Below are 12,696 nucleotides of genomic sequence, written 5' to 3' on the forward strand. Positions count from 1 at the left end.
GTTCAGAAGCCAAACATAAGTCAATGTTCATAACAGCATCTTGCTTTCTTGTGGTACCTCTAAGGTATTGTCACTATTTTATAAAAATGAATTAAGAGAAATCTAACCCCCTTCTGTTCTTTACAACTACCTGCAAAACAGCTGAGGTAAATAAAGTCTAACTCCATCCATTGCAAGACCAGGTCTCACAAGGCAATGGAGTACTTTAACACAGAATTTGAAATGTCATCACTCAGAAATGTTGTGATTTTCTTTTCTAGATGAACCATGATATGCCCCAACACAAGCTAACTTGACAAGAAAGATGAGCAATGTAACAGAATTCATCTTGCTGGGCCTGACCCCAAATCCACAACTGCAGAAACTCTTATTTACTGTGTTTCTTCTGACCTATTTGATCACCCTGGCAGGTAATATGCTCATCTCCATCACCATCTTCATCAGCCCAGCCCTGGGCTCTCCCATGTACTTCTTTCTGTCCTATTTGTCCATTATAGATGGTTTCTACTCTTCTTCCATAGCACCCAAAATGATCTTTGACTTGATCTCTGAAAAGAACACCATATCCTTCAGTGGCTGCATGACTCAGCTCTTTGCTGAACACTTTTTTGCTGCAGCTGAGATCATCCTGTTAATGGCCATGGCCTATGACCGCTATGTGGCCATCTGTAAGCCCTTGCACTACATGACCATCATGAACCGGCAGGTGTGTGGTTTCCTGGTGGGGGCAGCTGGGGTCTTGGGGTTTATTCATGGAGGGATACAGATCTTGTTTATGGCCCAGTTACCATTCTGTGGACCCAATGTCATCGACCACTTTATATGTGATTTAATTCCTCTCCTGGAGCTGGCCTGTACAGACACCCGCACTTTGGGGCCCCTGATTGCTGCCAACAGTGGGTCACTGTGTTTGATCACCTTCTCCATGCTGGTGGCTTCCTATGTCATCATCCTGCACTCCCTGAGGTCTCACAGCTCTGAAGGGCGCCGCAAAGCCCTGTCTACCTGTGCCTCTCATGTCACAGTTGTCATCCTATTCTTTGTACCTTGTTCATACCTGTACCTCAGACCTGTGGCCTCCTTTCCCTCTGACAAGGCTATGACTGTGTTTTGTACCCTAGTGACACCTATGTTTAACCCTTTGATCTACACCTTCAGAAATGAGGAAGTGAAAAAGGCTCTGAAGAAGCTCTGGAATCAAATGATGAAAGCTGATGAAAAATAAGCCCTGTGGGTAGTGCACTAGGCAAGAATATTGAGTGATATTTTATAAAGCTCTATTCTCCTTGACTCATTAAAATTGGGATGGTCAATTATCCTCTGTGCATCAAAATTTTAATTGGCATGTAATCGTATATATTTATGTACAATGTGATCATTCAGTATATGTAGAGTGTATATAATAATCAAATTAGGGTACTTACAATTCCCACCTCCTTAAATATTATTACTTTTTATAATGGGAATCTTTAAATTCCTCTCTTCTAATTCTTTATAAAATATGTAATAAATTGTGAACTACATTAACCCTCTTGTGCTGTAGAATATTAGAACTTATTCTCCCTATGTACTTATAATTCCTACCTCTTTAAACTTTATTATTTCTTAATGCTTGGGATATTTAAACTCCTATTTTCTAATTATTTATAAAATATATTTTTAAAAAGTGAACTACAATCACCTTCTTGGGCTGTAGAACAGTAGAACTTATTCTTTCTACTAACTTTTAATAGCTTTTTCATTTCTGTGACTAAAATACCTGACAAGAACTTAGGGGATTAAAAGTTGATTTGGGCTCATAGTTAGAGGTTAGGTCCATTGTGAGCCAACTCCATTTTTGTGGACCCAAGTTGTAGCAGGACATCCCAGGAGAAGACATGGTGAAGGAACATTGTTTTATTTATGGTAGATAGGAAGCAGAGAGAGAGAAGGCAGGAAGGAACCACAGATAAGATACCTCCTTCCAGAGCTTTCCTTGGTCACCCACCTCCTGCAGCTACACCCCACCTACCTACACTTATCCCTCAATCCATCCATTCAAACTAGGATAGACTGACTAGGCTACAGCTCTCAGAATCATTCCACCTCTGAATATTCCTGCATTGACACGGAGCCTTTGGAGGACACCTCATATCTAAGCCATAAGAAAGTACATTTTGGTTCTCATTATCCAACCTTCTGTTCCTCCTCCTCTTCCACATGCTTAATAGACTCCAGCAACCACTGTTCTACTTGAAACCTCTTTGCAATCAACTTTTTTAGCTTTCACATGGTGAGAACATGCAGTGTCTTTTTTATTTCCCTTACATAATGTCCTCTAGTTCTGTTCATGTTGCTACAAATAACAGAATTTCATTCTCTTTATGGCTGAATATTATTCTATTATACATACACATTATTACATATGAGTATGATTTGCATATACATCACAGTTTCTTTATCCACCCGTACATTGGTGGATACATCAATTTTTATTATTAGCCCATACAGGGAGATAGTGCCAAGAGACCATGATACTTTAAGGAACCTGTGCATTGCTTCATTTCTTGAAAACAAGAATAAAGATAATCCAAATCCAACTTGGGTTATATTCATCTTTATACCAATGCACTCATAAAATATAATTTTTAATATTTTCTTGAATGGATATATAAGGGAAAAACTACCAAAGATTCAGAAGGGGTCATATTGTCAGCCTCACTGTGGTGTGACACATATCAAGGGCAATATTTCTCCTTTTATGCTCTTCATTATAGCCATACTGAAGTTTTATTGTGAAAGAGGAACAGAAACTATACATGAAAAGACTGTAGAGCAGTAGGAAGTCTCTTTAAAAGTACATTCATCAAAATATGCTTTTCTTATCTTCCTGAGTTTGAGAGGTTAACAGAAGTTCCATTACAGCAATAGAAAACTTTTCACTTAACAGAGTCACACAAAGAGCATTTTCACCAAGAAGCTTATTTTGACAATTGCATCTCTATTATTCGTTCCTTCTAGTGTATAATTATCCACAAAAGGAAGTGGAAGAAGAATTGGCTGGCACAAAAGACAGAAAATGAACAAATCTTGAAGTGTTAAAGCTGAAAATATCTGAACACTGGAGTTGGGTTTTAGACAGGAACAAAGGAGAAGAGAGTTCTGAAAACAGCTGTTACAGGAAATTACAAGTGTAACAACAAGTTGTGTTGTGGAACTGAATGATAATGTTCTCAAATCTGGATCATAGAAAAAATTCCTAATCATGAACATAATGAATACTAAAAGATTTAGAAACTGCAGATGCTTTGATATCACAGAGTAAGAGCTTTAGAAGAATCCATATATTACGTGTATGGCCTGATGAAATATATAGATATACACTGCGAAATGGATAAATATGGTAAACATATGTGTTACCTCTTATCACTATCCTTTCAGTGCTAAGAACTCTTAAAATCTAATTAAATGAGTTTGATATTTTATTTCACTAAAATTTGACTTAGGCAGAATTCCAGTCTCAGTCAATCTAACTCAAAGCCCTTGTGCTTCATCCAACCTCACAGTGATTTCCCCCAGATAAAAACAAATGAGTTGATTTTCTATGTTTGTTTAAATTTATAATATTTTATTTGGAATTCTCTTTTTTGAAATCCCCCTGACATCATCTGCTTTCACAAACAGACCTGGCTGAAAATGCTGTCTTCAAAGAATCAGCTGATGATTTGTCAGTAATTTATAACTCCATGAATGTTTTGATTCTCACATAACAGGAAACGTCTTTGAAATTATTTCTCTCTCTTTCTTTAATCTTTGAGTTCGAAGAAATAGCCTGCAGCTTGCAAGGTGGTACTTTCCTCCGATACATAAAATCAAAAGAAAAATATCATCAAACGTATTTCACAGAAATACGTTGTTTTAGTCAGCTTTTCCTCATGCTGACCGAAATACCTGGCTAGAACAATTTAGAGGAAGAAAAGTTAATTGTGATTCACAGCTTTATAGGCTCAGTCCATGATCTGCCCATTCCATGGCTCTGGGCCTGAGTGAGGTGGGACATCGTGGTGGAAGGGCATGGCTGAGGAAATCAGCTCAGGACCTAAAAACCAGGAGACAGAGGAAGAGATCCAATCACGGTGGCCAAACTATAAACCTCAAAGACATACCCCCAAATGACCTACTTCCTCCAGCCACACCGTACCTGCCTACAGTTGCCACCCATTTAGTCCACATCAGTGGGTCAATCCACATATTAGCTTATGCTTTTTTTTAAAAAAAATCTTTATTTTATTTATTTTTATGTGTTGCTGAGGATTGAACCCAGCACCTCGCACACGCTAGGCAAGCACTCTACCACTGAGTCACAACCCCAGCCCCTAGCTTACGCTTCTTAATCTAATCATTTCAGCTCTGAAGATTATTGAATTATTTCACACAACAGCTTTTGTGGGACATCTCATACGTAAACCATAAAATATGTACTCATCCTAACATTTTCCATGAAGAAAGAAACTTCACATGATGAACAGGTTTTCAGAGAGGTGAACAAAATAAATCCTATTTTTAAGTTCTTTGCCAGTGGCCACATAAAAATGAATCATAAAAGAAAAATTTCAAATACAGGTATTCTCCCTTTGTACTCACTACTATTCTTTTTACAGCACTTAAAATCTGGAGGTTTAGGTAATTTTTAGTATTGATTCTTCTGTTTTCCCTTTTCTCCATCTCAGGGAGGGAACTAGCATCTATCACACTTCTGTCACTAGGCAGCTACTACTGCTTCTGTGTGCACTCTCCTTTTACTGGGGCATAACCTAAGGAATAACATACCCGTATTTGGACAAGGAAATGGAGCATCTGAAAGGTGCTTCGATGCCTTGTAAGCCGAACAAAGAACTAATTTACATTCAGAGTGTCGTTTCCATCTTTCAGGCTAGCAGAGGCTTAACCAAGTCTGTAGATGAAGTCAAAGTTATAACAGAGCATCAGTTGACAATAAAAGGGTCCTGGAGCTGATGGGTTTAGAGGAAGTGATGGGAGCATTGGAAGGACCAGCCTCAACTGGGAGAATAAGTCAGAGTGAGTACAGATGCTGTTTAATATGTAGGCACTTTAGGAATTCATTGACTCAGGAGCCAGGCATCATCAGAATTTCTTCATTTTGAAGGAGGGGCGAAAAATCACCATTTTCTATCACCATTAAACCGCTATTCTGAACGATAGAATAAAAAACATATCTGTACTTATGTTTATTTTCACTTTCATTATGATGCTATATATACAATTATTATCTTTTTAAAATTAAAGTTAAAACTAAGATATAAAATAAAATAGGCTCCTTTCCTATTTCTCATGACTAAAAAAACTATGATTATGAATTTCATAGTATTTTTTCAGTCCTTTCTTTAAAAATGGCACTTGTCTTCATAAACTTAAGTGCACACACACACACACACACACACATTCACACATAGAAACAAGATAACATTGTGTTTGATTCTGACATACTAGATGCACCATTTTTCACTTCACTTATTCACTCAGTTTTAAGCTTTTCAGACAAATCTTCATTGGTAGAGATTCAGCGTCTTTCTTTTTCACTGGTGTACTATTACCCATCAGATTTGCCATATTTTATTAAAGTATTCTGTTTTATTATGAAGATTCCATTATGAATACCCTTGTATGTTCCCATGTGCACATTCATCAGAGTTTTTCTAAATAAACACCTGTAAGTGGATCAAATGTTTGTTTTTTATCTTGAATAAATTCCATGGAGTAGCTTTCTGTGGTGAATGTCACCAGCAGTGTGAGAAAGCCTGCCACTTCTCATCTTTAGCTACATTGAAAATGTCAAGTGTTTTAGTCTTTGCCAAGCTACTATGTAACAATGGTATTTCCTAGTTACAATAACTTGGCATTGTTCTGATTACCACTGAAGTTGGGCATCTTTTAAAATGTTCATAGCAAGTATAAATTTCTTATTCATGCATTTGCCTGTTAATCTATTGATTGTTTAACTTTTCTTCTTACTTTTAGTTGTGATTTTTGCATTCTGCTTTTTTGGTAGTTATATAGATCACAAATATACCCTCCCAAGTAGTGACTGCTCTTTTAACTGTCTATGGTGTCTTCTTATCATTTAATAGCAGTTTAATAAATTACATCATTTGTTGATCCTTTTTTTTATCTAATTCAGAAAGTATTTTTCTGTCTAGATCATGAATATATTCTCAAATATTGTCTTCTGATGAATTTTTAAAAAGGAATTTTTGAGTTTGGAATTTTTTAATCTAAAATTTATTTTCATAGTTCTGTAAAACAAGAACCTAATTTTATTTTAAGTCCCTCAAAGAACTCCACATTTGTTTACATGACTGAGTCAAACTCCCACTCATGTATATTTCTATATGAATGGGCAAGATATTCAATTATTATTAATTTACTTATTTTGGTAGGCTATTATTAATTAGCCTATGAAAAGGTGATTAAACAAAAGATGACAATATTTTTTTTGCCTAAAAGTTCTGTTTTTTTTTTAATAGACACAGAAACTTAAGGGTCAAGCGAGAGCTATTTCTTTCTTTCTTTTTTTAAAGAGAGAGAGGAGAGAGAGAGAGAGAGAGAGAGAGAGAGAGAGAGAGAGAGAGAGAGAGAGAGAATATTTTTTAATATTTATTTTTCAGTTTTTGGTGTACACAACATCTTTATTTGATTTTATGTGGTGCTGAGAATCATGGGAGGCATGCCAGGCGAGTGAGTTACCACTTGAGCCACATCCCCAGTCCAAGTGCTATTTCTTTTTAAGCTTCCAAATTTGTTGGCTCTTAGGAACTAATTTTAAATGTTACATCTAATAATAAAAATATTTCCTTTCATATTAATTTTCATCTTGTTAGATTTTTTCTTTGTACAAAAGTGGCATGGGGCTGACAGTGTAGATCAGTGGTGGAACACTTATCTAGCATGTGCACGTCTCTGGGTTCAAATCCTGAAGCCTACAAAAGCAGAGGATACGTTGCAACCTGGTAAGTTACAGATTATTTGTCAAACAAGAAATAGAAATATGGAAGCCTTTGGCTGAATAAAAATGCCACTGTATAATGTCATTTGCAAGAAAATAGGTGGAACTAGAGCAAAATATAATTTTGAGAAAAATAAGTCAGATTCAGAAAGAGAAGTTTTTTCTCCTCTTTGTGGAAGCTAGAAGGAAAAATATTATGTAAGAAAGGGACTCCATGAAATTAGAGGGAGATGAATAGGGGGTTGGGGAGGGAGCAGAGGAACCTGGGAGCAGTGTTGGGGAATGAGGTTGATGAGATTATATTTTTGTATGTAAATATTATATAACACAATGAAAACTACCATTGCGTATAATTAATATGCACAAGTTTAAAAAAGGTAAAGTTTGAAAGGAATATATGCAGAGCTTGTAAAACTAAAAAATATATGAAATAAACATGGGCATCTGTTCCAGATTCCAGAACACAAGAAACCTTTGGTGTCTGAAAAAAGAAGAATTATGAAAAACAAAAGAAAATGCCTCTTTGCATCATTCACACAAAAGTATTCTTCTATAAGCATGCATATTTCCAACCTAGCAGAGACAGGAGAGCAGGCACTTTATGGAGGGTTTAGGAAAAGCTTGAAGTAGACATGATAATATCAAATAAACATCCTGGGAGGTTACTCTGTGACAGAGAGTGCATTTAAAACTGTATAGATCATGAAGTTTTCACAATAACACTTTGGAACACATATTACCTTCACTATTTGCCCGGAGCTTTATTGAGGTATACAGTTAATACCTTAAAAAGAGGAATGAACGCCCTGGCATTGCTACATGTGGGTAGACCTGGGGAAATTTATGCTAAGTGAAATAAGCCAGTCATGTGAAGACAAACACAACCTTATCGAACATGTGAATTTGAAATGTCATGACTTTTACTTTAAAGATAGGCATCACGTGGGGACAGGTGCATGGAGTACTGCATAGGTGGCATATGTTAAGGGCGTCCCCCCCCACAACAGGCGTTTGAGCGGCAAACCACTCACCCCGTAGGCACAGCCCTGTGCATAAGACTACGTGTTGCAGTCACAGTGCTTGCTTCACAGCCCATTCCTTGACTGGTTGCCGCAAGGACAGTTGGCAAGAAATTGTATTGGTGGCTGCCTGTAACCTGCTTAGCTATTGCCCAAGTATACATAGATTGGTAACTATCAATAAAATCAGATGCTTCCACCTTGGTCTCTGAAGGTCTTGATTAGCGACTCTGCAGCCACACTGTCCTCTACCCTGTTCCGTGGAGCTCCTCTTTGGATGAGAGAGAGCCCACGCAGCATCAAAGACTTGTAGAAATATGACATTTTTGAGGGCGGGGATTGTGGCTCAGTATTGGAACACTTGCCTAGCATGTGTGAGGCACTGGGTTCGATTCTCAGCACCACATATAAGTAAACAAAAAATAAAGATTCACTGACAACTACAAAATATTAAAAAAAGAAATATGACACTTCCTCAAGGCCATGCCACAAGTAAACATAGGAAATTAGATTCAGACTCTGGTCGATCTGTCTGCAGCTTTCAAGCTGTCTACTGTCTGCAGCAGCTACATTGATGACACCACACAGGGTGACAGGAGGGACAGAAGTTGCAGGCATGGATAAGCTTGAAGGTATGAGGTTATGTCTTGCCTTCTCTAAGGCTCAGTTAATTATCACACAGATTCAAAGTTATTAATGTGGATTGCTATTTAAAGATGATTGATCAAAATAACTGAGCTTCAGAACCAGATAACCTTAATTAATCAATTATCCACATCACACAACACCCATTGCCTCATTTATAAAATATGAATAATAATTCAGGACCTGTGGATTCCATACAGCTGTTTTATAATGAAATTATGCAATGCAAGTGAAAAGGCCAAATAAATCATGAAAGTCCATGAAGAAGAATGATGGAATAAGATGATTTACAGTACCAAAAGTGTCAGTTGTTTCATTTGCAGAAATTAAGTCACTTGTATTCCCAATTTACCGTTTATCATCCCACCCTCAATGTCTTACAGTGTAAAGAGCTTTCTTACGGCAGTTTTTACCTCTTCATTCCTCAGGGTGTAAATGAGTGGATTTAGCATAGGTGTCAGAATCCCGTAGAACACTGCCATGTGCTTGTCTATTGGCAAAGTGGATGATGGGCGCATGTAAATAAATATACAGGGCACAAAGAACAAGGCCACAACCGTGAAGTGGGCCCCACAGGTGGAGAGGGCTTTGCGTCTCCCCTCTGCACTGTGAGACCTCAAGGTGTGCAGGATCACCATGTAGGAGGCAGCCAGCATGAGGAAATTCAACAGGCAGATCACACCACTGTTGGCCACCACCAGCAGACCAATGACATGTGTGTTGGTGCAGGCGAGCTCCAGCAAAGGGTACAAGTCACACACAAAGTGATCGATCACATTGGGCCCACAGAAGGGCAACCAAAGGACCAGGAGGAGTTGAATTGAGGAATGCAGGAAGCCCCCCAGCCAAGCCACCCCTACTAGCATGGCACAGAGATGCCTGGTCATGATGGTTGTATAGTACAGAGGCTTGCAGATGGCCACATAGCGGTCATAGGCCATCACCGTGAGCAGAATGATCTCAACACCTCCCAAAAAGTGGGCTCCAAAGAGTTGAAGCATGCAGCCTTCGTAAGAAATGGTTGTGCCCTCATACAAGGAGTCAGCGATGAGTTTAGGGGCCAGAGAAGAAGAATAACAGGTGTCCACAAAGGACAGGTTGGCTAGGAAAAAATACATAGGGGAAGCCAGAATGGAGCTGGAGGCAATAGTGACCACAATGAACACATTGCCACCAACTGTGGCCACATAAATCATCAGGAAGACCATGAAGAGAATTCTCTGCACCTCTGGCTTCTCCGAGAGACCCAGCATGACAAATTCCGTAATATTATGAGATGTTCCCATGGAGTCCAAGGTCACTGAGAATGCAGGCACGGTATTGCCTGTAATGTCAGAAAGCATAAATAAGAGTTAATTCCAGGGGTGGGATTGTGCCAAGCTTTCTTTTGGCAAAACCATTTACCCTTTGTCCCTCTTAACCCTCCTGTGTTCCAAAGATCTTATACCAATTGATGCGGTTAATTACAAAATGTGATCATGTCTAGGTTTTACATCACTGGGCACTGGATATTCTAGTTATTAGCTGAAAATATTAACTCAATTAGTTTAGCGTGTAACTGTTATTACAGCTGGGATTGAACGTTGGACAAGAATCGATTTTACGATTAAATCTGGAGTGCATCTTGACTATTTTCAGCATAAATAAGATGGCACTGGAGAAAACCATGAATATTTTGGATCTCCCGAAATCCCTGCCTTTGTGGTCTGTAGCCTCTGAATTAAAATTTTCTTCTCAGACTTCACAGAAAGGCTTGCTGAGCTGTGAATCAGGGTTTCCAGTGGCAACACAAACTGATGTAAATCAAACTGAAACAGAATGGGGTGAAAACGACTTGGTTGCACCGGGAGACTCGCCCTTGCTCCCTTCTCTCCTTGCTATTTCCTCCCTTTCTGTCCCCGTGCAGTGGACCGTATCTAAGAAGCAGCCTGATTTAGTCCCCCTCCACTTGCTTTACACATTTGCACACTTCTGGGTGTTTCTTACCCTGGCATTTTAGAACCACCCAGGTAAAGGTTGCTGATCCCTCTTCAGTCTACATGAAGGACTCAAAGTAAAATATAAATAAAAACATAAATTGATGAACATCTTTTTATTACATGATTATCTGTCACTTGACTACATAAGGGAGGCTACAAGGACAGAGAGAAGAAAGGCCCTATCTTAACCAGCTATGGATAATAAGCTCATCTGGCAGAAGATACCTACTTACTCTTCATTCTCCTAATGATGTTAAGGACATGCCTATCTTAGCTTTTGTTTGAAAGATCATCACTGACCTCCCCACATCTTAGAAATACAGGTCTTCTTCAAGTCGCTGAATCTTTCAACTTGCTGAAGATCTAATGTTCAGTGTGACAAGCGTTAAGGAGATCCAGTGTCAGCAGAGGAAAGAGACACCCAGATAGGAAATGCTGAGGAAAGTTCCTCTGCTGACCAGGAAGCTGCTCCCTTTCTTCTGCAAATGCTTTATTGCAAGAAGGCAAATTCAGTTTCTGGGAGGGTCCAGTCTGATGAGGACTTTTCCTGAGCAGAACTTTCAGGTCAGAAGCACAGAGAGCACCATAGAGCAAAGACCCACTGCTTCACCCTCCCTTCAGCCCCGGGAGGTCAATTCCTCTTTGAATCTCATTTTGCAGAGTGAGAAAGAGACATAGTTCACAACTTTCAGGTGGGGATCTCAACTTTTTCCACTGCCCTCCCCTCTCTGTCACTTTGTGAAAAGCACAAATAGCAAACAAGTGGCAGAGCTAAGTTCTACCCACATAGTCTTGCCACAGGGTCTGTGAGCTTTGCATACTACACTGTCACTCAGATACGCCTGGGTTCAAATCCTTCCTCTGCCACTTTTGGCCACATGACTATGAACGACCTCACAAAGCCTGATGTTCCTATCCGTAAAATAAAGGTAAGAGTTTGTACAATCATTATGTGTCAAGTTTTAAAAAACTACTTAAATTTATAAATAAAAGAGCTCTACTACAACCCAAGGTTACAGAGAGGACATGAAAATAGTGCATGTCATGTGTTTGTAGAAACCTGGATATGATAAATATTCAATAAATGGCATCTCTGATTGTCACCATCATCACCACCTTAGGCAACAAATCTTCATATTGCTTAAGGAGCCAGGACCAAGTGTGTGCGTTCCGGACTAAGCAGGTCTTGATGTGGGTATATTTCATCGTGAGTTTGAAATATATCCTAACACTCATCCTCATACAGAACAAAAGAATGCAGAGAAAATATAATAATGAATTATATAGTAGTACATCCAAATAATGAGTTGATAATGCCAATAAACAAGAATGATAAACTGGTATGTTTCTGGAATTCAAATTTTTAGGAGTATGAAATAAAGCATTTGTTAAAAACCAGTAAAGAAAAGTCTCCTGTTTGGGTGATCCATGAGAAACAAAATTATTTGTAGAATATGATGTTAATGTTAGCAAAATTATTCCACTGCATTTTTTTAAAACTCAGATTGAAAATTTTGTTTATTAAATTTGAAAGATAACTTATAAAAAACTTACATTGATTGGATCTGAGGATACAACAAGTCTCCAGAATATCCTTAATTCCCAATATCATACCATGATGTTCCTGAAAGGTCTTCGAGGCTAGCTTAAAGTATATGATTCTAAATTTCACTATTTCATGTTATAAAATATCAGTTGAGATTTAACTTCTTTTTTTTATACTGAGGCAAAGCACAGACTAGGCAGTTGCTATTCACTGAAGAAACGTATCTAATCTAAAAGGTTTTTACAAGAGAACTAGGTGAAAACCTAAAGAGGGACATTCATTTACAAGCAGCTAGGAATTTGTCCCACTATCCATTTCCCTTTGATTTGCTGAAGAACACCTGACATTTAAAATCATCTTTCCCAGTTGCCTCCTTTAATGGTGGATTTGAAACTCTGCAAGATGAAATGTAGCTGTTCTGAAGTTGCATGGGTGATTGGTGCAGAAGCACAGCTAGAACCCAGTTCTCTCTTCACTCCACTACATAAGGTAGCCTCCAATCTG

General features: G+C 38.4%; 2 protein-coding genes across 2 annotated transcripts; one reads left to right on the plus strand and one right to left on the minus strand.

Moving 5' to 3' along the window:
- Window positions 1-304: 304 nt before the first annotated feature.
- On the plus strand, window positions 305-1,225 carry LOC308639326 (olfactory receptor 4C45-like; the record flags this gene model as incomplete). Its single annotated transcript, XM_081277551.1, has 1 exon — window positions 305-1,225. One exon carries the CDS (start codon window positions 305-307, stop codon window positions 1,223-1,225), a length of 921 nt encoding a protein of 306 aa, XP_081133677.1.
- Window positions 1,226-9,044: 7,819 nt separating this feature from the next.
- On the minus strand, window positions 9,045-9,953 carry LOC308639468 (olfactory receptor 4C3-like; the record flags this gene model as incomplete). The annotated part of the gene is made up of 1 exon (XM_081277708.1): window positions 9,045-9,953. One exon carries the CDS (start codon window positions 9,951-9,953, stop codon window positions 9,045-9,047), a length of 909 nt encoding a protein of 302 aa, XP_081133834.1.
- Window positions 9,954-12,696: the final 2,743 nt, after the last annotated feature.

Source organism: Spermophilus citellus (genome assembly GCF_964194105.1).
Source record: "Spermophilus citellus genome assembly, chromosome: 2".
Lineage (NCBI taxonomy): Eukaryota > Metazoa > Chordata > Mammalia > Rodentia > Sciuridae > Spermophilus > Spermophilus citellus.